The sequence below is a fragment of the Dendropsophus ebraccatus genome, chromosome 2 (assembly GCF_027789765.1).
Source record: "Dendropsophus ebraccatus isolate aDenEbr1 chromosome 2, aDenEbr1.pat, whole genome shotgun sequence".
NCBI classification, from domain to species: Eukaryota; Metazoa; Chordata; class Amphibia; order Anura; family Hylidae; genus Dendropsophus; species Dendropsophus ebraccatus.
Window position 1 is genome coordinate 219,305,037 of NC_091455.1, and position 25,377 is coordinate 219,330,413.

At 52.5% G+C, this 25,377-nt stretch overlaps 1 protein-coding gene across 3 annotated transcripts in view; it reads right to left on the bottom strand.

Annotated features, from left to right (window-relative positions):
• SMARCD3 (SWI/SNF related BAF chromatin remodeling complex subunit D3) overlaps window positions 1–25,377 on the bottom strand; it is a 201,957-nt gene that overhangs the window by 59,830 nt on the left and 116,750 nt on the right. For all 3 annotated transcript variants that reach the window (XM_069959599.1, XM_069959596.1, XM_069959598.1), the window contains exons 2-4: window positions 24,059–24,246; window positions 23,921–23,963; window positions 23,078–23,200 (exon numbers count right to left, since the gene is read on the bottom strand). In XM_069959599.1, coding sequence (XP_069815700.1) covers window positions 23,078–23,200; window positions 23,921–23,963; window positions 24,059–24,237 — 345 coding nt within the window. In that variant the 5' untranslated portion in view covers window positions 24,238–24,246. The remainder of the gene's footprint in view (window positions 1–23,077; window positions 23,201–23,920; window positions 23,964–24,058; window positions 24,247–25,377) is intronic.

Sequence of the window (25,377 nt, forward strand, 5' to 3'; positions counted from 1 at the left end):
TCTTTTTGCTGACGATGTGATCAGAACCATAACACCAATGTATTACAGTCCTTACCGGCAGTCGTGAACATACTTCACTCTTTCAGTTCAGTCTCTTATTATAACGTGAATACCACAAAATCACAAATACTAGATTTGGTTCTCCCACCTCAACTAGTAAAATCATTAAAGTCGCAGTTTCCCTTCCCTTGGGTAACTGAAGGCCTCCCTTACCTCGGGATTAAAGCCACATTAAGCGCATGGCGTAGACTTGTCTGTGTATATAAAGTTTGTCCTATCAGATATGACCTGAATTGTTGCATTTTATTCCTGACCTGGACCTTTCCATTTGGACCAGAGCGGGAATTAAGTCAGTAAGTGAGATTTGTAAGGATAGTCGTCTTCTTCCCTTTGCCGAGATCACTGATAAATTTAGTATTCACAAGATAGATTTTTATAGATCCTTACAGACATTTCTTACACAAAGACAATTATGGAAAGTCTTCTCCCAAATCACCATTTAAACAGTATTTTTGTATTCAGGCTAAAATGACTAAAGGTGGTGGTGGGGGGGCTAGCAGCGAATGGCGGTGGACGCATAGTTTTGCAGCTATGCTCTGTGTCCGGCCAAATCGCAGCACAACGTGGCTAAAACCTACCAGCACGGTGCACTGACGGTTCCTGGCAGGGAGAGGGATCGATGAGAACCCGCAAAAAGACCAAGAAGAGCCCGATGAAGCTGACACACTTCCCTGTGGCGGAGCTGAGTCAAGATGGCGCGGCCTCCTCTCCCGCCTCACACAGGGATCAGCTCTCCCAGACCACCCAGGTATCCCCGACAGGTGGGGGTAAATCTCCGGGATCCCTATCCTCCCGATCGGATGACGGGGGGTACTCGGGCCCAGACATTAGTGACAGCACCCAAGGCTCTGGGAGTCGGCCCCGGGAACGACGGTGTAAGCAGACGCCATCTTTGCATTTTTTTCATGGCTAGCTCTGACCAAGCTGATACCGCCGCAGCCCTGTCACAGCAACATGCAGCCACTACTCCTGTGTCTGAAGCCCTTTTCAGAGCACTGCTGGCAGACATGAAAGCCACTTGGCAGGCAGATATTAAGTCACTGCATAAGGATGTAATGGCCATAGGGGCCCGCACAGCTCATATTGAATTTAAGGGCCCTATTCCACCGGACGATTATCGTTCAGATTATCGTTAAATCGTTCGAATCTAAACGATAATCGTTCGGTTGAAATGCAGAAACGATTAACGACCGAACGAGAAATCGTTGATCGCTTTATAAGACCTGGACCTATTTTTATCGTTACTCGTTCGCAAATCGTTCGCATTGAATAAGACATCGTTCGGTCCTTTGCAATAGATACGAACGCAATAGCGAATAAAAACTATCGCAATTACGATCATAAGTAACGATTATCGTTCCATGGAAATGACTGAACGTTTTCAGGTCTTTCGCAACGGCGGTCGTTTGAGATCGTTAACGATTATGCAAACGATAATCGTCCGGTGGAATAGGGCCCTAAGAAGGCGGAGCTCACTAAATCACATAATGAAGTAGTGGACACTACAAATGCTTTGGATGATGAGGTGGAAGCTCTCAAATTAAAAATTGCGGACATGGAGGACCGCTCTAGGAGGAACAATCTTAGATTTAGAGGTATCCCAGAAGAAGTCAAAGCTGACCAGCTACACTAATTCCTTGCAGATTTTTTTCACCGCCCTCCTCCCTGATGCAAGTGATATGGAGCTACTTATAGACAGGGCACACAGGCTGCCTAAGCCAAAGAATCTCTCTGCTGCTGTGCCTAGAGATACCATTGCGAGGATTCATTTTTTTCCTATTAAAAGAATCCTGGAGGCTGCCCGCCGACGTCCGGAATTACCTGAGGACTTTCGAACCATTGCAATCTTCACTGATCTCTCAGCAGTAACCCTAGCCCGAAGGAGGGAATTCACTACAAGTACCAAACTGCTGAGGGATAATGGAATAATCTACAAATGGGGGTTCCCGGTGAAGGTTGTTATTACATACAACGGTACTAAGCACGTTGCTCCTACCCCCAAAGCTCTCGCTCGTCTCTGCAAAGAATGGGACTTGTCACCCATGGATGAGCCAGGTACCATTTCACCTACAGGTTGTCCGCACAGGGTGCAAGAAGAATGGGCCACCGTATCCCATGGGAGGCGAAAGCATGTGTGAACATTAGTTCTACCATTGACCGTCGCTTTTGGACACTAGTTCCCTCCTTCAGCGGATGGACAGCCTCGGACTGTTAGTATAACCCTGGGCCCCCTTGTTACGCAGGGTAATCTGGTTTTAGGTTCACTTTTTTTTTTTGAATTGGCCTCCACAGCTCGGTTACGTTTTTATGCTGTGTTGGCATTTAATATTCCTCCCCCTGTACGTTTACGTACACTATACTATACTAATTACTCTTCAAGTGTATTGTTTTCTCCCAGCGACTGGTTGGTACATGTTTATTTGTGTGTTTCTTGTTACTGTTTCTTTTGGGCAAGTCAACTTCCGAAATGATACATCACTGTTATAGTTACCTGAGTGGCCTGTAGATGACGGGTTCCTGGGGGGTGTGGTGGGGCGTTCTCCAGCATCCTATTCTGTAAGCACTCATGGGTGTGAAATTTCTTTCTATTAACGTAAAGGGGCTGAACTCCCCTTACAAGAGGTCCAGGGTATGGAAAGAAGCATTATCTTCCAGAGCAGACTAGGGATGCACGATGCACCGAAATATCAATACTACTATCGGTATTCAAGGTGCAAAAACAGTTCGGTACCAGGATTTCCTGGTATTCGATACTTTATGTTAAACTGTGCAATAGAGCAGCTTAACAAAGTATAGCACACAGAACACGGCTAGCTGAGCGCCGGCCATGTTCTGTGTGCTGCCCCCTGCTGTGCAGAACCTTTACCTCCCGGGTCATCAGCTGCTGCTCCATGCTGCCCGGTCCCGTTGTCGTCCTCTCCCCGCTGTGCTGGGGAGGTGTTTCGTAGTGAATCTGTCTTATTGTCAGAGCAGTAGCCGGGCCGGGGCCGCAGCACAGCAGAGTTCACCAGCATGTCCATGTAACTGCCAGATAACCTGGTGAATAATGCTCAGCGATACACATGGACGCCTCACACTGGAGCTCAGCACGGCCGAGGGTTAACCCCTCACGACCCATTGACATAGCAGGACACCGGAGCTCAAAGATAAAAGTACATAATGGATTCTTACTTATTCACATCACTAGTCTTTCTACAGTAGTGAGTCACAAACAATGCTGGAGATGAGTCTCATCAATGGCTATAATGGACTTATTTGTCTCTAGCATTTGTGTTTTTGTTACAGCTGCCGGTCCCATTCACCACAGATCTAATAAGTCCCAGTGACTCCATCTTATGGCCCTGTGATCCTGGTTGGATGGGACTTACAGTTGCAATATGGACTTGGATATTACTCTTGGCTTACACATTATCAGCATGGCTAATCCAACTTGTCAATGGGGAAGCAGCACTTGAATCCTGCAGCCTCCAAGTGATAACAGGTTATTGTTATCCAGTAATAATGCTCCATGTCTAATTCTTGGTCTTTGCTGCCTTCCTAAGAAGCTGCTACCTGAGAATCTTTGAGGTTTTACATTTTTAATTTGGCAAAGCTATTCCCTCTGCCCTATATGTTATGTACTGGCTATATTTTTATATATAGCCCCCTATTTTTTTATTGGTGCCTGCATCCCATATAGTACAGCAGCCCCCCTATATTGAGGACCTGGGCAGCACACCACACATTAGAAATGACACAGGCAGCCCCTTCCCAGCAGAAAGGCTTAGATACATTAGAGACTCAGCAGACTGTATGGTCAGGCAGATTTAGATACGGCAGCTAAGCATCCCAGAAATAAAATGTAATTAAAAGTAATCAAAATGTAACAAATATACAAAGATATACAAACATACACAAAGATGGTACCAATCAAAGCTTTAGATCATGGCGCATAAAAATTACCCTCACACAGCCCTACAGGCCAAAAGATAAGAAAGCTATGGGAGTCCGAGCACAGCAACATGTCAGATGTATCACACAGTGAACCATGTAAAATTATAGCTGCAGTTTAGGGAGGAGATTTATCAGACATGGTGTAAAGTGAGACTGGCTCAGTCGCCCCCGGCAACCAACCAGATTCCACCTTTCACTTTCCAAAGAGTCTGTGAGGAATGAGAGGTGGAATCTGATTGGTTGCCGGGGGCGACTGAGCCAGTCTCACTTTACACCATGTCTGATAAATCTCCCTCAAAATTTGTATTTTTATGTTTTTTTTATAAGTTATTAGGTATCGAAATGGTATCGAGTATTGAAATAAAAAAGTTGGTATTGGTATTGAACTCAAAATTCTGGTATCGTGACATCACTAGAGCAGACGTTCTGTACTTGCAGGAGACTCACCTTCTGGATAGAGATGCTCACCGCCTTAAGCATAGACGCTACCCGTATATATTTGTGGCCCCAGCTACAAAAAAAAGAGGGGGTGTCGCAATAGCGATCAGAGACTCTGTGGCGTTTAAGGAAAATCAAGTAGTGGTGGATGCTGGAGGGCGGTTCATCATATTACAATGTACAATTAATACCATACTCTCACCAATCTGTATGGCCCCAATAGAAAACAGAGTGCTTGGAAGGTGGCTTCATGTAGCAGAGGTTTGTCTGATATAGCGGGGGATTTTAACTGTACATTATGGCCTTCTATGGACTCCACGTCCTTTGTTAAAGAACCCACCGCAGCTTACTCAATTGTACAAAAACAGGGGTTATACGACGCATGGCGTGTGTGTCATCCAACGGAGTGTGATTTTACATTTTTCTCATTCCCACACAAGATTTATACCCGCATAGATTTCTTTTTAGTTGATAGAACTACATTGCCATTAATCACCGCAACTGAAATTAAAACAATTACATGGTCAGATCATGCCCCTATCCTATGGAAATCAAAGAAACATACCCGCTCCATCCGTCATCTCTATGGAGACTAAACAACTATGTACCAACCTGATACGTCCACTCGCATCACAGATTACTTCGATTTGAATGACACGCACGCCAGGACGAGCAGCACCTTGTTGTGCGCCTTTAAAGCGACCATTAGAGGTCACTTCATTAGTCAGACATGATAGAAAAACGCGCACACATCTTCAGCTGAAGCTGCAGACGGATCTGGCCGCTCTTCATAGACTAAATAAGGCCTCCTATTGCAGAAATTGGACGCATTCATAGCCAGTTACACTCCTTGAACCTGTACAAGCATGATATGGCCCTCCACAAACTCAAACTAAATTTTTATTGGCAAGGGAATAGGGTTGGATCCCTACTAGCTAGTCAGCTGAAGCCCAAAGAAGCTAAATCTAGAATCCCCTTTCTTTCTACCGCAAACCACTCTGAAGTGTATGATCCTCAAGGTATAGCAGATTGCTTTGCCAGTTATTATTCCACCCTATACAATCTTAAAGAGGACCCTGCAACCCCTCAACCTACTAGCGCCCATATAGCTTCGTTCCTACAGGCGGCACAGCTTCCCACCATAACGGAGGCACAAGGCCTCTCCTGGTCCTGACGGACTTACCAATGAATTCTACAAACTATACGGCCCTAAGTTAGCGCCTTATCTGACTAGACTGTTTAATGACTTTAAATCACAAAACCTTTATTAAATATATTCAAAAATGACATGATTAAAAACATATATTAATATTTAGGCAGAAATGCAGAAATGGTATGGGTCCACACAGATCTTCACCTGAACACAATAATTTAGACGGGAAGCATATAGATATCAACAGGGGAACATAAGAATAAGTATAAAGTGCAAGTGCTGCAAACGAATCACCTCTGAACTCCCTGACATAAAAGTTTCCCTCCTGGGTCTGTCCCAGCGGGGCAATCAGCTTCCAATAGGGATAAACAACCATGAATAAAGTGCAAGTGCAATTCAATATACCTCAGTGTTCAATGGTCTGTGGGAACCTCTCTCTTCCAACGCACGTTTCGCGTCCCAGAGCTTGATCACGGGGCTTGATCTTTATAGGATTTATGTTTAATGACTTTGCATCCGGTACCCCTCCTCCACAAGAAATGTTAGAAGCGGTGGTGGTCACCCTCCCGAAGCCTGGGAAAACTCCCGACTCCCCTCCCAATTTCCGTCCCATATCATTGCTAAACTCGGATTTAAAATTGTATTCCAAGCTGCTGGCAGCGAGACTTGCAAATGTACTTCCATGCTTAGTCAACAATGATCAGGTAGGGTTTGTGACTGTCCGCCAGACTCTGGACGGCACTCGTCGCTTCTTAAATATAATACACGCGGCCAACAAGGGTCGAGCGCCTTCTCTGCTGATTTCACTTGACACGGAGAAGGCGTTCGACCGAGTTCATTGGGGCTATTTAAGGGCTGTTCTGGAGCGTTTTTCATTTCCCCCCAGATTGGTCACTGCTATTATGGCGCTGTACTCTGGGCCTTCAGCAAAAGTTTTGAACCTGAGGACACTATCCAGATCCTTTAGTATATCTAATGGTACCCGTCAGGGGTGTCCCCTCTCCCCCCTAATCTTTGCACTAGTAATGGAGCCCTTTGCGCAGCGCATACGACTAGCCAAAGCCTTGCATGGTATAAAAATTGGCTCCAAGGAGCATCGCATCGGCCTCTTTGCTGATGACGTTATCATATCAGTAACAGATCCAGACGTCTCGGTGCCAGAGGTCATGTCTATAATATCCGAGTTTAGCGCAGCTAGTTATTATAAGCTCAACATTACTAAATCTGTCATTTTGGATATACATGTTCCCCCTCTCATGAAAACCCGCCTAACCCAGCAGTTCCCATTCAAAGGGTCCGATGGCACCATCCCCTATTTGGCCATCCATCTTACGGCCTCTCCTACTAAACTAGTTTCAGCTAATTGTGTAGCATTGATGAACCAATTACATAAGGATATCCTCTCTTTCTTGTCTCTCCCCATCTCGTGGGTGGGCCGAATAGCAGTAACTAAAATGATCATGCTTCCCAATATACTCTACTTATTTCACAATCTCCCAATCTATATACCAATACCTCTAATTCGCAAGCTACAAACCACCATTATGAAATATATATGGCTCAATCAACGTGGATGCCAGAAGCTTGTACTTACCCATAAATAGGAGCGGACTGGCATGCCCTTGCCTCCTAACGTACTACAGGGCGGCGGTACTGGATCAAATAAAAAGATGGTGGTGGCAGGACCCAGCCTCAGCCAAATGGCTACAAATAGACGCACAATCCCTAGGTGCGATGTCCCTACGTAGCCATTTGTGGGCGGCGGTCCTTTCCCCTCGCAATTACACAACACTACCCCCTACTGTACTAGCTGCTCTTAGAGTGTGGACCCAGACATCCCAAATCCGAGTCTTATGCCCCCTGCGATGCAAGGACATTCCATTGCAAGCCATTCAAACCTTGATTCCCCATACGGATATGTCTACGTGGCTAGCAGCAGGAATAGAGATTCTCAGTGACATTAGCAGCCCGACGGGACTACACCCTTTTGAGCAACTGGTCACAAAATACAATTTGTCAAATAAAGATTTTTTTCAAATATTTACAAGTCCGCCATCTTCTGACCACTCTACCCTGGCAGTGGGATTGCTTACCGACTCCCTTTGAGAAGTTCTTTCTCAACAAAGGTAAACTTAACAAGGGGATTTCGGTGGCATACGCTGAACTCCTAGAGGTGGGAAGGGAACTGTTGCCAGGTTTTTGTGCTAGATGGGAGCAGGACCTGGGTGCCCCCTTCACAGCTGAGCAATGGAGATTTGTTTTTGTGCTCCCTAAAATGGTATCTAAGTGCGTGAGCCATTTAGAGGCCTCCCGTAAGCTTCTGTACAGGTGGTACTATACTCCCTACCGACTAACTAAAATATACCCCAGTACCTCCCCCCTGTGCTGGAGATGCAAGAATCAGACTGGCACCCTCCTCCATATTTGGTGGGAGTGCAGTCACATTAAACTCTTATGGATACAGATTCATGACATACTCGACTCCATCCTGGGATACGAAGTCCCATGGGGCCCGGAAGTTGCGCTCCTATCCCTCCAATTGGAGAAGCTACCCTTGCACCACCTCACGCCCACATTCCATGTCCTTACAGCCACCCGCACGGCAATAGCTAAACTTTGGAAATCTGATAAACTTCCCTCACTTGTACAAATTCTAAATACAGTGCATTCTAACTATGTTATGAAAGACTTACTAGCGAGACACCACGGCTCTTATAATACATTCCTACGTAAATGGGCGGATTGGCCTACTAATGGTCCCTAACTCCTGCTCCGACATAGCGACTTAAGGGGAAGTGGTAGTCAGTGGAAGGGCCACGGAACAGAACAGTACTTATTTCACTTTTATGTGATGTATACCTTCATGATTTTTGTCTTGCCGACCTGTTTAGTTGTTTGCGGGATGTGCAGTCTTTTCTCTGTACACCCTGTTACTTTCCTTTCTTCCTGTCCTATCTTCTCTGCAGCCTATGTGCTGCAGCTCTAGCACTCACCTAGATTTGATTGAGATTTATGATGTTACTGAACTTATCTGTATCTACCACTGTTTTGTGCTTTGTGATAAGGCTGCACCTTCAGGATTCATATACCTTACTTGGTGCATGCTTCTTTTGTATGTTTAAAAACGTAAAAATAAAAATAAAGTGTTATAAAAAAAAAATTACTAAAGGTGTCTCCACTATTCACAGATCTTTATGAGAAGCGGGAGGGGGGGGGGGCTCTGTATTCCCAGCTAGAGACATGTGGGGAAAGGATCTTGGGGCCTCTATTTCCGATCATGACTGGGTACAATCCTATGCCATACCATGCCAGCTTTCTAAATGTGTTACACATCTGGAAGCCTCCAGAAACCTCCTATACAGGTGGTACTACACGCCTTCCGGGTCTGTCTGCAGTGTCAGACATTAGTTGGAGGTATAAATCTGAAACAGGGACAATATTGCGCACGTTCTGGTCCTGATCACTGCTGGGAACCTACTGGGATATGGTAGCGTTGCTGATTCAGAACGTCCTTCACTATAGAGTATAATGCACACCAGCTTTAGTTTTGCTGCATATCGTAATAGCTGATGACCCAAAGGAAGATCGAGTCATTTTATTTCACATCACAGGGCTGGCTAAACATTGGAAATCAAAGGCAGTTCCGACAAAAGCTGCAATAGTTACATCAGTCAATTATGTTTATACCATGGAAAGAGCAGTAGCAGCTCGCGAATGTCGACATGAAAAGGTTGAAGCCCAGTGGGCCAGATGGTTGGCCTCTGCCTACTTTAAGGCGTGATTGGGAACGTAGAGGTCTTGGTTTATATAACTTACCCAAGATATCCCCCCTCCATGCTCCCCCCCCCCACCCCCCGATTCTTTTTTCCTCTTCTACAATAGTCCTGCTTGGTCTCTTTTTTATATTTCATGTTTCCTTACGGATTTTACGCTTTTTTACGCTTAGGACCGTGGACAACAAATGTGGACTACTTATTTTTCCCCAGTATGGGGTACAATTATTTTGGACACTTTCCCCTATGTTATTATACTGGTCTATACTTGCTCTCAGGTGTATGTAACCTTTGTTATAATACAAAATGTAAAAATATCACTGTCACTGTTCTGCTGTGAAATCTGCTCAAAGTAAGGCTATATTCACATGTCCACTGGTCTGTCCGCAATTGTGGGCAGAACATAGAACCTATGGTATTCAATGGCCCCGTTCACAAGTCCGTACGTGTGTACAGGGCCGCGATCCGTGCCACAAAAAAAAGCACATGCAGTAATGCGGACCGCATTTTGCGTCACGGATCACTACGCTAATGAAGCATCGATGTAGTGCTCCGTGAAGCAATGGTACAAGTTGGAAACAATGGTAAATTAGGCTGATTGGACAAGATCTGGAGAGACTCCACCCATCTTGAACAGGTCTCAAAGATGACAATGTACAAATATTTAAGAAAAAAAAGCTGTGAGGAGGAAACATCTGCCTGTAGAGCTCAGATACAGGACTGTGTGGAGGAGGAAAGAGCTGCCTGTAGAGCTCAGATACAGGACTGTGTGGAGGAGGAAAGAGCTGCCTGTAGAGCTCAGAGACAGGACTGTGCGGAGGAGGAGGAAAGAGCTGCCTGTAGAGCTCAGAGACAGGACTGTGTGGAGGAGGAAAGAGCTGCCTGTAGTGCTCAGAGACAGGACTGTGTGGAGGAGGAAAGAGCTGCCTGTAGAGCTCAGAGACAGGACTGTGTGGAGGAGGAAAGAGCTGCCTGTAGAGCTCAGATACAGGACTGTGTGGAGGAGGAAAGAGCTGCCTGTAGAGCTCAGAGACAGGACTGTGTGGAGGAGGAGGAAAGAGCTGCCTGTAGAGCTCAGATACAGGACTGTGTGGAGGAGGAAAGAGCTGCCTGTAGTGCTCAGAGACAGGACTGTGTGGAGGAGGAGGAAAGAGCTGCCTGTAGAGCTCAGAGACAGGACTGTGTGGAGGAGGAAAGAGCTGCCTGTAGAGCTCAGAGACAGGACTGTGTGGAGGAGGAAAGAGCTGCCTGTAGAGCTCAGAGACAGGACTGTGTGGGGGAGGAAAGAGCTGCCTGTAGAGCTCAGAGACAGGACTGTATGGAGGAAAGAGCTGCCTGTAGAGCTCAGAGACAGGACTGTATGGAGGAAAGAGCTGCCTGTAGAGCTCAGAGACAGGACTGTGTGGAGGAGGAGGACAGAGCTGCCTGTAGAGCTCAGAGACAGGACTGTGTGGAGGAGGAGGAGGAAAGAGCTGCCTGTAGTGCTCAGAGACAGGACTGTATGGAGGAAAGAGCTGCCTGTAGAGCTCAGAGACAGGACTGTGTGGAGGAGGAGGACAGAGCTGCCTGTAGAGCTCAGAGACAGGACTGTGTGGAGGAGGAAAGAGCTGCCTGTAGAGCTCAGAGACAGGACTGTGTGGAGGAGGAAAGAGCTGCCTGTAGAGCCCAGAGACAGGACTGTGCGGAGGAGGAGGAAAGAGCTGCCTGTAGAGCTCAGATACAGGACTGTGTGGAGGAGGAAAGAGCTGCCTGTAGAGCTCAGAGACAGGACTGTGTGGAAGAGGAAAGAGCTGCCTGTAGAGCTCAGAGACAGCACTGTGTGGAGGAGGAAAGAGCTGCCTGTAGTGCTCAGAGACAGGACTGTGTGGGGGAGGAAAGAGCTGCCTGTAGAGCTCAGATACAGGACTGTGTGGAGGAGGAAAGAGCTGCCTGTAGAGCTCAGAGACAGGACTGTGCGGAGGAGGAGGAAAGAGCTGCCTGTAGAGCTCAGAGACAGGACTGTGTGGAGGAGGAAAGAGCTGCCTGTAGTGCTCAGAGACAGGACTGTGTGGAGGAGGAAAGAGCTGCCTGTAGAGCTCAGAGACAGGACTGTGTGGAGGAGGAAAGGGCTGCCTGTAGTGCTCAGAGACAGGACTGTGTGGAGGAGGAAAGAGCTGCCTGTAGAGCTCAGAGACAGGACTGTGTGGAGGAGGAAAGAGCTGCCTGTAGAGCTCAGATACAGGACTGTGTGGAGGAGGAAAGAGCTGCCTGTAGAGCTCAGAGACAGGACTGTGTGGAGGAGGAGGAAAGAGCTGCCTGTAGAGCTCAGATACAGGACTGTGTGGAGGAGGAAAGAGCTGCCTGTAGTGCTCAGAGACAGGACTGTGTGGAGGAGGAGGAAAGAGCTGCCTGTAGAGCTCAGAGACAGGACTGTGTGGAGGAGGAAAGAGCTGCCTGTAGAGCTCAGAGACAGGACTGTGTGGAGGAGGAGGACAGAGCTGCCTGTAGAGCTCAGAGACAGGACTGTGTGGAGGAGGAAAGAGCTGCCTGTAGAGCTCAGAGACAGGACTGTGTGGGGGAGGAAAGAGCTGCCTGTAGAGCTCAGAGACAGGACTGTATGGAGGAAAGAGCTGCCTGTAGAGCTCAGAGACAGGACTGTATGGAGGAAAGAGCTGCCTGTAGAGCTCAGAGACAGGACTGTGTGGAGGAGGAGGACAGAGCTGCCTGTAGAGCTCAGAGACAGGACTGTGTGGAGGAGGAGGAGGAAAGAGCTGCCTGTAGTGCTCAGAGACAGGACTGTATGGAGGAAAGAGCTGCCTGTAGAGCTCAGAGACAGGACTGTATGGAGGAAAGAGCTGCCTGTAGAGCTCAGAGACAGGACTGTGTGGAGGAGGAGGACAGAGCTGCCTGTAGAGCTCAGAGACAGGACTGTGTGGAGGAGGAAAGAGCTGCCTGTAGAGCTCAGAGACAGGACTGTGTGGAGGAGGAAAGAGCTGCCTGTAGAGCCCAGAGACAGGACTGTGTGGAGGAGGAAAGAGCTGCCTGTAGAGCTCAGAGACAGGACTGTGTGGAAGAGGAAAGAGCTGCCTGTAGAGCTCAGAGACAGCACTGTGTGGAGGAGGAAAGAGCTGCCTGTAGTGCTCAGAGACAGGACTGTGTGGAGGAGGAAAGAGCTGCCTGTAGAGCTCAGAGACAGGACTGTGTGGGGGAGGAAAGAGCTGCCTGTAGAGCTCAGAGACAGGACTGTGCGGAGGAGGAAAGAGCTGCCTGTAGAGCTCAGAGACAGGACTGTGTGGGGGAGGAAAGAGCTGCCTGTAGAGCTCAGAGACAGGACTGTGCGGAGGAGGAAAAGCTGCCTGTAGAGCTCAGAGACAGGACTGTGCGGAGGAGGAAAGAGCTGCCTGTAGTGCTCAGAGACAGCACTGTGTGGAGGAGGAAAGAGCTACCTGTAGTGCTCAGAGACAGGACTGTGTGGGGGAGGAAAGAGCTGCCTGTAGAGCTCAGAGACAGGACTGTGCGGAGGAGGAGGAAAGAGCTGCCTGTAGAGCTCAGAGACAGCACTGTGTGGAGGAGGAAAGAGCTGCCTGTAGAGCTCAGAGACAGGACTGTGTGGAGGAGGAAAGAGCTGCCTGTAGAGCTCAGAGACAGGACTGTGCGGAGGAGGAAAGAGCTGCCTGTAGAGCTCAGAGACAGGACTGTGCGGAGGAGGAAAGAGCTGCCTGTAGAGCTCAGAGACAGGACTGTGCGGAGGAGGAAAGAGCTGCCTGTAGAGCTCAGAGACAGGACTGTATGGAGGAGGAGGAGGAAAGAGCTGCCTGTAGAGCTCAGAGACAGCACTGTGTGGAGGAGGAAAGAGCTGCCTGTAGAGCTCAGAGACAGGACTGTGTGGAGGAGGAAAGAGCTGCCTGTAGAGCTCAGAGACAGGACTGTGAGGAGGAGGAAAGAGCTGCCTGTAGAGCTCAGAGACAGGACTGTGCGGAGGAGGAAAGAGCTGCCTGTAGAGCTCAGAGACAGGACTGTGCGGAGGAGGAAAGAGCTGCCTGTAGAGCTCAGAGACAGCACTGTGTGGAGGAGGAAAGAGCTGCCTGTAGAGCTCAGAGACAGGACTGTGTGGAGGAGGAAAGAGCTGCCTGTAGAGCTCAGAGACAGGACTGTGCGGAGGAGGAAAGAGCTGCCTGTAGAGCTCAGAGACAGGACTGTGCGGAGGAGGAAAGAGCTGCCTGTAGAGCTCAGAGACAGGACTGTGCGGAGGAGGAAAGAGCTGCCTGTAGAGCTCAGAGACAGGACTGTGCGGAGGAGGAAAGAGCTGCCTGTAGAGCTCAGAGACAGCACTGTGTGGAGGAGGAAAGAGCTGCCTGTAGAGCTCAGAGACAGGACTGTGCGGAGGAGGAAAGAGCTGCCTGTAGTGCTCAGAGACAGGACTGTGTGGAGGAGGAGGAGGAAAGAGCTGCCTGTAGAGCTCAGAGACAGCACTGTGTGGAGGAGGAAAGAGCTGCCTGTAGAGCTCAGAGACAGGACTGTGTGGAGGAGGAAAGAGCTGCCTGTAGAGCTCAGAGACAGGACTGTGTGGAGGAGGAAAGAGCTGCCTGTAGAGCTCAGAGACAGGACTGTGTGGAGGAGGAAAGAGCTGCCTGTAGAGCTCAGAGACAGGACTGTGTAGAGGAGGAGGAAAGAGCTGCCTGTAGAGCTCAGAGACAGGACTGTGTAGAGGAGGAGGAAAGAGCTGCCTGTAGTGCTCAGATACAGGACTGTGTGGAGGAGGAGGAAAGAGCTGCCTGTAGAGCTCAGAGACAGGACTGTGTAGAGGAGGAGGAAAGAGCTGCCTGTAGAGCTCAGAGACAGGACTGTGTGGAGGAGGAGGAAAGAGCTGCCTGTAGAGCTCAGAGACAGGACTGTATGGGGGAGGAAAGAGCTGCCTGTAGAGCTCAGAGACAGGACTGTGTGGGGGAGAAAAGAGCTGCCTGTAGAGCTCAGAGACAGCACGGTGTGGAGGAGGAAAGAGCTGCCTGTAGAGCTCAGAGACAGCACTTTGTGGGGGAGGAAATAGCTCCCTGCAAAGCTCAGAGACAGGACTGTGTGGAGGAGGAAAGAGCTGCCTGTAGAGCTCAGAGACAGGACTGTGCGGAGGAGGAAAAAGCTGCCTGTAGAGCTCAGAGACAGGACTGTGTGGAGGAGGAAAGAGCTGCCTGTAGAGCTCAGAGACAGGACTGTGCGGAGGAGGAAAGAGCTGCCTGTAGAGCTCACAGACAGGACTGTGTGGAGGAGGAGAAGGAGGAGGAAAGAGCTACCTGTAAGGTTCAGAGACAGAACTGTGCGGAGGAGGAAAGAGCTGTGTAACGCCTGGAGTAGTGGATCCACTGGACCGTCACCAGCGATGGCACTAACCTCACCAGGGAGCGGAGTCTAAGGGGCCGCTGGTTTTCACCAGAGCCCGCCGCAAGGTGGGATGGACTTGCTGCGGCAGGCGACCCCCAGGTCGCTACCCCTGGCTTGGTTGCTAGTGACGGCAGGCAAGGCGTGGCAGGATCAGTAGGCAGGAGATGGTGCTGGCAGAGGTCTGTAGGCGTAACCGCAGGTGACAGGCTGAACACAGGAGCAATGGTGTAACAGAGGAGCAGGAGCCAGGAACAAGGACTAGGGACCAGGTAGCGGATAGGTATCAGGAACAAGGGCTAGGGACCAGGTAGCGGATAGATATCAGGAACAAGGACTTGGGACCAGGTGGCGGATAGGAATCAGGAACAACAGGGAGCTGGGCCAAACGCTATGGGAAGCATGTAGAGGCTCCAACACCTGTAGTGGGGCAGGGCTGGAATTTATAGGAAGTGATTAGTGCAACTTCCAATTAGGGGCCGACTGGCCCATTAAATCTGAGACAGCCGACGCGCGCGCCCTAGGAGGCGGGGATGCGCGCGCCGGCCGGCACAGCGGGTGACAGGAGCGGGGAGAGGTAAGGCGCCCCCCGGGGCCGAACTCGTAACAGCGCCGGGTCCCTGCACATGGACCCCGGCAGCTTCATGGAGAGGTCGCGGCAGCGGCCCGGAGCACGGAACGCCGCCGAGGCCGTGACAGTACCCCCCCCCCTTTTGGCCTCCCCCTCTTTCTTGCCTGCAGATGGAGGCAAATCAGTGATGAAGTCCATCCCTATGTGGCGAGGGGATGTGGATTTGCGGATGAAACCCTTCTGTAAGTTCTCCCGGATGTAAGAGGACATGGCCTCAGTCTCGGGTACTGAGAGAGGGTACAACCGACCTTGTGGAGGAGAAGTTCCAGGAAGGAGGTCTATGGGATAATCGTACGCCCGATGAGGTGGTAGAGAGTCCGCCTCCGTGGCAGAGAAGGCATCAGGCAAGTCTTGGTATTCCGCCGGTAGGCCGGATAGAGGCTTGGCGGGGTCGGGTGACAACATAGAGTACTTGGGCTGAGGTGACCTCAGACACTGGTTGGAACAGTCCTGACCCCAACTAAGAATCTTCCCGGTTCTCCAGTCCAGCTTAGGGGCATGTAATCGCAGCCAAGGGAGTCCCAGGAGGATGGTGGAAGAAGAATGGGGCAGGACGTAGAAGGAGATCTTTTCCTGATGTGAAGTGCCCACCTGGAGGACTAGAGGTGCGGTCTGGTAGTGCACATGGTCGGTAAGAATCTCGCCCGAGGAGATAGTCAGGGGTCTGGCTAGTTGGGTCACGGGTAGCCGCCATCTTTGGACCAATGTAGCTGCAATAAAACTGCCTGCTGACCCAGAATCGAGAAAGGCAGTAGTCTGGTGAGTTTGTCCTGAGGGTGTCTGGATGGAGACTGGCACTGACAACTTTGGAGAGGTGGCATTCACACTTAGGGAGACCTCTCCCACCGGACCTAGGTGCTGGCGTTTCCCGGACGCTTGAGGACGTTGGGGACATCTCAGCCGAAAGTGATCCGAACCACCGCAGTAGAGGCAGAGATTCAGCTCCAGACGACGAATTCTTTCATCAGGCGTCAGGTGAGCCCGTTCCACCTGCATAGGAATCTCAGGAGTCGACTGGGACACCGGAACGTCAGGATTCTGGAAGACCGGCGCCAGCTGGTGATGGCGACGGGACAGGCTTAGTCGCCGTTCATGCCAGACCTCCTCCTCTTTCTCAGAAAAACGAGTATCGACCCTGGTGGCCAGTAGGATGAGTTCGTTCAGAGAGGTAGGTAGGTCTCGGGCGGAAAGCACGTCTCTCACCCGACTGGACAGGCCCTTCTTGAAGGTGGCTATCAGAGCGGCCTCATTCCAGTCTAATTCTGCCGCCAGGGTGCGAAACTGGATGGCGTAGTCACCAACAGAGGAGCTCCCTTGAGAGAGGTTGAGGAGAGCAGTCTCAGCTGAAGAGGCACGGGCAGGTTCCTCAAAGACGGAGTGAAACTCGGCCAGGAAGGTTCGGAGATTGGCAGCAACAGGATCATCTCGGTCCCACAGCGGCGTGGCCCAGGCCAGAGCTCTAACCTCCAATAGGCTGATGATAAAAGCCACTTTAGAGCGCTCGGTGGAAAACTGACTACTTAAAAGTTCAATATGCATGGTGCATTGAGTCAGGAATCCTCTGCACAACTTGGAGTCACCAGCGTATTTGCTTGGGAGAGCCAGTCGAAGTGTAGAAAAAGCAGCAGGAGGTGGTGTGCGCTGGGCTGTAGTACGCTGCTGTAAGGCGGCAGTGAGTTGCTGGATCTGCTGCAAATGGTGCTGGATTTGTTGCGCCTGTTGGGCGACCACTCGGGCTACGTCACGGATATCAGGCACCTCGCCGGGATCCATGGTTGGAGCCTACTGTAACGCCTGGAGTAGTGGATCCACTGGACCGTCACTAGCGATGGCACTAACCTCACCAGGGAGCGGAGTCTAAGGGGCCGCTGGTTTTCACCAGAGCCCGCCGCAAGGCGGGATGGACTTGCTGCGGCAGGCGACCCCCAGGTTGCTACCCCTGGCTTGGTTGCTAGTGACGGCAGGCGAGGCGTGGCAGGAGCAGTAGGCAGGAGATGGTGATAGCAGAGGTCTGTAGGCGTAACCGCAGGTGACAGGCTGAACACAGGAGCAATGGTGTAACAGAGGAGCAGGAACCAGGAACAAGGACTAGGGACCAGGTAGCGGACAGGAACCAGGAACAAGGACTAGGGACCAGGTAGCGGACAGGAATCAGGAACAAGGACTAGGGACCAGGTAGCGGACAGGAATCAGGAACAACAGGGAGCTGGGCCAAACGCTATGGGAAGCATGTAGAGGCTCCAACACCTGTAGTGGGGCAGGGCTGGAATTTATAGGAAGTGATTAGTGCAACTTCCAATTAGGGGCGGACTGGCCCTTTAAATCTGAGACAGCTGGCGCGCGCGCCCTAGGAGACGGGGACGCGCGCGCCGGCCGGCACAGCGGGCAACAGGAGCGGGGCGAGGTAAGGCGCCCCCCGGGGCCGAGCTAGTAGCAGCGCCGGGTCCCTGCACATGGACCCCGGCAGCTGCATGGAGAGGTCGCGGCGGCGGCCCGGAGCACGGGACGCCGCCGCGGCCGTGACAAGCTGCCTGTAGAGCTCAGACAGGACTGCGTGGAGGAGGAAAGAGCTGCCTGTAGAGCTCAGACAGGACTGCGTGGAGGAGGAAAGAGCTGCCTGTAAGGTTCAGAGACAGAACTGTGCGGAGGAGGAAAGAGCTGCCTGTAGAGCTCAGAGACAGGACTGTGCGGAGGAGGAAAGAGCTGCCTGTAGAGCTCAGAGACAGGACTGTGCGGAGGAGGAAAGAGCTGCCTGTAGAGCTCAGAAAGGACTGTGCTGGAAGGAGATCTAGAGAAGCGGACACACACATATCTCTCCTGCCCTAAAGATTTCTATCAGCTCAGCAGCCTCCATCATTCTTACATGGAAGATGGGAACAACCAGGACTTTTCCTAGAACTGCAGTCCCACCCATCTGATGGAGCGGCCGAAAAGGAGCCGAACCTCCGTAACAGAGACAGAAGCCCCTGGTAGGTTACATGCAGATAAAGGAGTTTCAGACTGTGAGAAGCAAACAAAGACTAACCTTTATGGCCTCTAAGAGGACGGGGAAGATACCGGGCACTGCCCATCACCTGCCCCATACCATCCCTACAGAGAGGAGGAGGAGGAGACCGGGCACTGCCCATCACCAGCCCCATACCAGCCCTACAGAGAGGAGGAGGAGACCAGGCACTGCCCATCACCTGCCCCATACCATCCCTACAGTGAGGAGGAGACTGGGCACTGCCCATCACCTGCCCCCATACCATCCCTACAGTGAGGAGGAGACGGGGCACTGCCATCACCTGCCCCCATACCATCCCTACAGTGAGGAGGAGACGGGGCACTGCCATCACCTGCCCCCATACCATCCCTACAGTGAGGAGGAGACCGGGCACTGTCCATCACCTGCCCCCATACCATCCCTACAGTGAGGAGGAGACCGGGCACTGCCCATCACCTGCCCCCATACCATCCCTACAGTGAGGAGACCGGGCACTGCCCATCACCTGCCCCATACCATCCCTACAGTAAGGAGGAGACCGGGCACTGCCCATCACCTGCCCCATACCATCCCTACAGTGAGGAGGAGACCGGGCACTGCCCATCACCTGCCCCATACCATCCCTACAGTGAGGAGGAGACCAGGCACTGCCCATCACCTGCCCCCATACCATCCCTACAGTGAGGAGGAGGAGACCGGGCACTGCCCATCACCTGCCCCATACCATCCCTACAGTGAGGAGGAGACCGGGTACTGCCCATCACCTGCCCCATACCATCCCTACAGTGAGGAGGAGACCAGGCACTGCCCATTACCTGCCCCATACCATCCCTACAGTGAGGAGGAGACCAGGCACTGCCCATCACCTGCCCCCATACCATCCCTACAGTGAGGAGGAGACCGGGCACTGCCCATCACCTGCCCCCATACCATCCCTACAGAGAGGAGGAGACCGGGCACTGCCCATCACCTGCCCCATACCATCCCTACAGAGAGGAGGAGACCGGGTACTGCCCATCACCTGCCCCATACCATCCCTACAGAGAGGAGGAGACCGGGCACTGCCCATCACCTGCCCCCATACCATCCCTACAGAGAGGAGACCGGGCACTGCCCATCACCTGCCCCCATACCATCCCTACAGAGAGGAGGAGGAGAGCACTGCCCATCACCTGCCCCATACCATCCCTACAGTGGGGAGACCGGGCACTGCCCATCACCTGCCCCATACCATCCCTACAGTGAGGAGGAGACCGGGCACTGCCCATCACCTGCCCCCATACCATCCCTACAGTGAGGAGGAGACCGGGTACTGCCCATCACCTGCCCCCATACCATCCCTACAGTGAGGAGGAGGAGGAGACCGGGTACTGCCCATCACCTGCCCCCATACCATCCCTACAGAGAGGAGGAGACCGGGCACTGCCCATCACCTGCCCCCATACCATCCCTACAGAGAGGAGGAGGAGGAGACCGGGCACTGCCCATCACCTGCCCCCATACCATCCCTACAGAGAGAAGGAGGAGGAGACCGGGCACTGCCCATCACCTGCCCCCATACCATCCCTACAGAGAGGAGGAGGAGACCGGGCACTGCCCATCACCTGCCCCATACCATCCCTACAGAGAGGAGGAGGAGGAGACCGGGCACTGCCCATCACCTGCCCCATACCATCCCTACAGAGAGAAGGAGGAGGAGACCGGGCACTGCCCATCACCTGCCCCATACCATCCCTACAGAGAGGAGGAGGAGACCGGGCACTGCCCATCACCTGCCCCATACCAGCCCTACAGAGAGGAGGAGGAGGAGACCGGGCACTGCCCATCACCTGCCCCCATACCATCCCTACAGTGAGGAGGAGACCGGGTACTGCCCATCACCTGCCCCATACCATCCCTACAGTGAGGAGGAGACCAGGCACTGCCCATCACCTGCCCCCATACCATCCCTACAGTGAGGAGACCGGGCACTGCCCATCACCTGCCCCATACAATCCCTACAGAGAGGAGGAGACAGGGCACTGCCCATCACCTGCCCCATACCATCCCTACAGTGAGGAGGAGACCGGGCACTGCCCATCACCTGCCCCCATACCATCCCTACAGTGAGGAGGAGACCGGGCACTGCCCATCACCTGCCCCATACCATCCCTACAGTGAGGAGGAGACCGGGCACTGCCCATCACCTGCCCCATACCATCCCTACAGAGAGGAGGAGACCGGGCACTGCCCATCACCTGCCCCCATACCATCCCTACAGTGAGGAGGAGGAGACCGGGCACTGCCCATCACCTGCCCCCATACCATCCCTACAGTGAGGAGGAGACCAGGCACTGCCCATCACCTGCCCCATACCATCCCTACAGTGAGGAGGAGGAGGAGACCGGGCACTGCCCATCACCTGCCCCCATACCATCCCTACAGTGAGGAGGAGACCGGGCACTGCCCATCACCTGCCCCCATACCATCCCTACAGTGAGGAGGAGACCGGGCACTGCCCATCACCTGCCCCCATACCATCCCTACAGTGAGGAGGAGACCGGGCACTGCCCATCACCTGCCCCATACCATCCCTACAGTGAGGAGGAGACCGGCACTGCCCATCACCTGCCCCCATACCATCCCTACAGTGAGGAGGAGACCGGCACTGCCCATCACCTGCCCCCATACCATCCCTACAGTGAGGAGGAGACCGGGCACTGTCCATCACCTGCCCCCATACCATCCCTACAGTGAGGAGGAGGAGACCAGGAACTGCCCATCACCTGCCCCCATACCATCCCTACAGTGAGGAGGAGGAGGAGACCGGGCACTGCCCATCACCTGCCCCCATACCATCCCTACAGAGAGGAGGAGGAGACCAGGAACTGCCCATCACCTGCCCCATACCATCCCTACAGAGAGGAGGAGACCAGGAACTGCCCATCACCTGCCCCCATACCATCCCTACAGAGAGGAGGAGGACACCGGGCACTGCCCATCACCTGCCCCCATACCATCCCTACAGTGAGGAGGAGACCGGGCACTGCCCATCACCTGCCCCCATACCATCCCTACAGTGAGGAGGAGACCACTGCCCATCACCTGCCCCCATACCATCCCTACAGTGAGGAGGAGACCGGGCACTGCCCATCACCTGCCCCCATACCATCCCTACAGTGAGGAGGAGACCGGGCACTGCCCATCACCTGCCCCCATACCATCCCTACAGTGAGGAGACCGGGCACTGCCCATCACCTGCCCCCATACCATCCCTACAGTGAGGAGACCAGGCACTGCCCATCACCTGCCCCCATACCATCCCTACAGAGAGGAGGAGACAGGGCACTGCCCATCACCTGCCCCATACCATCCCTACAGTGAGGAGGAGACCGGGCACTGCCCATCACCTGCCCCCATACCATCCCTACAGTGAGGAGGAGACCGGGCACTGCCCATCACCTGCCCCATACCATCCCTACAGAGAGGAGGAGACCGGGCACTGCCCATCACCTGCCCCCATACCATCCCTACAGTGAGGAGGAGGAGACCGGGCACTGCCCATCACCTGCCCCCATACCATCCCTACAGAGAGGAGGAGACCGGGCACTGCCCATCACCTGCCCCCATACCATCCCTACAGTGAGGAGGAGACCAGGCACTGCCCATCACCTGCCCCATACCATCCCTACAGTGAGGAGGAGGAGGAGACCGGGCACTGCCCATCACCTGCCCCCATACCATCCCTACAGTGAGGAGGAGACCAGGCACTGCCCATCACCTGCCCCCATACCATCCCTACAGAGAGGAGGAGACCAGGCACTGCCCATCACCTGCCCCATACCATCCCTACAGTGAGGAGGAGGAGGAGACCGGGCACTGCCCATCACCTGCCCCCATACCATCCCTACAGTGAGGAGGAGGAGGAGACCGGGCACTGCCCATCACCTGCCCCCATACCATCCCTACAGTGAGGAGGAGACCGGGCACTGCCCATCACCTGCCCCCATACCATCCCTACAGTGAGGAGGAGACCGGGCACTGCCCATCACCTGCCCCATACCATCCCTACAGTGAGGAGGAGACCAGGCACTGCCCATCACCTGCCCCATACCATCCCTACAGAGAGGAGGAGGAGACCAGGAACTGCCCATCACCTGCCCCCATACCATCCCTACAGAGAGGAGGAGGACACCGGGCACTGCCCATCACCTGCCCCATACCATCCCTACAGAGAGGAGGAGACCACTGCCCATCACCTGCCCCATACCATCCCTACAGTGAGGAGGAGACCACTGCCCATCACCTGCCCCCATACCATCCCTACAGTGAGGAGGAGACCACTGCCCATCACCTGCCCCCATACCATCCCTACAGTGAGGAGGAGACCGGGCACTGCCCATCACCTGCCCCATACCATCCCTACAGTGAGGAGACCGGGCACTGCCCATCACCTGCCCCATACCATCCCTACAGTGAGGAGACCGGGCACTGCCCATCACCCCCCTCCCGCCCAGCGGGTTGTACAGAAGACTATGTGACAAGACCGGGTCTGAAAACTGATGGGAGATTATAGAGATGAGACAGTAAAGATTCCTTCCGTCCTGTTCCTGCATCTTCTTATGGTAAAGAGGGCAGAATGATGGGAACAAAGGACAACCTACGAAACGTGACACAATGGACCAGGGCTCAACCTACATGCTATAACCAGAGCCCTGTGGGGTCCGACCACCCCCCACCCCGCCAGGATCCCTTATATCTCATGCTTTCACCTTCATTGGTCGCTTCAGGGCTTCTTGGATATCAACACGTTTTCTCATGATGGTTTGGTCCAATTTTCTTTCAAATGCCAAAAGATCCATGTACGCCTGAGACTCCGGCACCAGCTCCCGTACCTGAGGGGGCAAATAATCAGAATGTACAGAGCTCGGAGTACACTTACCTGAGAGGGGTCACCTGACTGGACGAGACTGCGCTCCTGGATGGGGAGACCTAAAGGGGGGGGGGGGCTGTGCTCCCTAAAGCTGGTGACCTAAGAAGGGGGAGGCTGCGCTCCCTGGAGCCGGTGACCTAAGAGGGGGGAGGCTGCGCTCCCTACAGCATGGGACCTAAGAGGGGGGAAGGCTGCGCTCCCTAAAGCAGGGGGACCTAAGAGGGGGGAGGCTGCGCTCCCTAAAGCAGGGGACCTAAGAGGGGGGAAGGCTGCGCTCCCTAAAGCAGGGGGACCTAAGAGGGGGGAGGCTGCGCTCCCTGGAGCCGGTGACCTAAGAGGGGGGAGGCTGCGCTCCCTAAAGCCGGTGACCTAAGAGGGGGGAGGCTGCGCTCCCTAAAGCCGGTGACCTAAGAGGGGGGAGGCTGCGCTCCCTAAAGCCGGTAACCTAAGAGGGGGGAGGCTGCGCTCCCTAAAGCAGGGGACCTAAGAGGGGGGAAGGCTGCGCTCCCTAAAGCAGGGGGACCTAAGAGGGGGGAGGCTGCGCTCCCTGGAGCCGGTGACCTAAGAGGGGGGAGGCTGCGCTCCCTAAAGCCGGTGACCTAATCAGGGCAGGCTATGCTCCTTGGAGGGGGTGGTCTGATGGTGGAGGTCACAGTAATATTCTCATGGACATGGTACGCACCCGCTGAGGGAGAATCTTGTCCGCCATCTTTTGTCTCTTAGCACTAAATATTGGGAAGAGAAAAAGGATTGTTATTAAGTTGTTATATTGTTCATCCCATCTCATTGTCTTGCACACACCCTTGCTGTACCTGCTCACCTTCTGCTCCGCCCCTGTGTGGGGGTGGTTTGCTGAACCTGTGCTGGAGCTGATCGTTTTCTGGTGGGTTCCATTACTGTTGGTGGAATTCCAGGCCGGACAGATGGGCTTCCACCAAACGGGGGTCCTGGAGGGCCCATGGGAGCGCCCTGATGAGGCATTCGGGCCCCAGAGGGCATCCCAGGGCGCTTAGAAGAAAGACATTACGGTCATGAGCAGCACATAAGATTGTGTATAGTACAAGCCCCAAACACGCAGAGTGACCACAACCATTTACGCTTATCGATGTGAGTGTGAGGAAAAGCTGCGACATCATAGACACATTCACTACAGTATGGACTCGCTCATCTACTGCTCTTCCTCCTCCTCACCCGGTCTTCTCCTTCTCAGCCGACTCAGTCACCTACTCCTCCTCATCCTCCTGGTCATCCACCTCTCCTTAACCAGTTATCTACTTCCCCTCCTCCCCCAGCCATCTATTTCTCATTCCCAGGTAGTGTATATATATATATAGAGGGGCAGTGTATATATATATATATATATGAGGGGCAGTACAGGGGTAGTGTATATATATATATATATGAGGGGCAGTATAGGGGTAGTGTATATATATATATGAGGGGTAGTATAGGGGTAGTGTATATATATATATGAGGGGTAGTATAGGGGTAGTGTATGTATATGAGGGGTAGTATAGGGGTAGTGTATATATATATATATATATGAGGGGCAGTATAGGGGTAGTGTATATATATAGAGGGGCAGTATAGGGGTAGTGTATATATATATATATATATATATGAGGGGCAGTATAGGGGTAGTGTATATATATATATATATATGAGGGGCAGTACAGGGGTAGTGTATATATATATATGAGGGACAGTATAGGGGTAGTGTATATATATATATATGAGGGGTAGTATAGGGGTAGTGTATATATATATAGAGGGGCAGTATAGGGGTAGTGTATATATATATATGAGGGGCAGTATAGGGGTAGTGTATGTATATGAGGGGTAGTATAGGGGTAGTGTATATATATATATGAGGGGCAGTATAGGGGTAGTGTATATATATGAGGGGCAGTATAGGGGTAGTGTATATATATAGAGGGGCAGTATAGGGGTAGTGTATATATATGAGGGGCAGTATAGGGGTAGTGTATATATATATATATGAGGGGCAGTATAGGGATAGTGTATATATATATGAGGGGCAGTATAGGGGTAGTGTATATATATGAGGGGTAGTATAGGGGTAGTGTATATATATATGATGGGCAGTATAGGGGTAGTGTATATATATATATGAGGGGT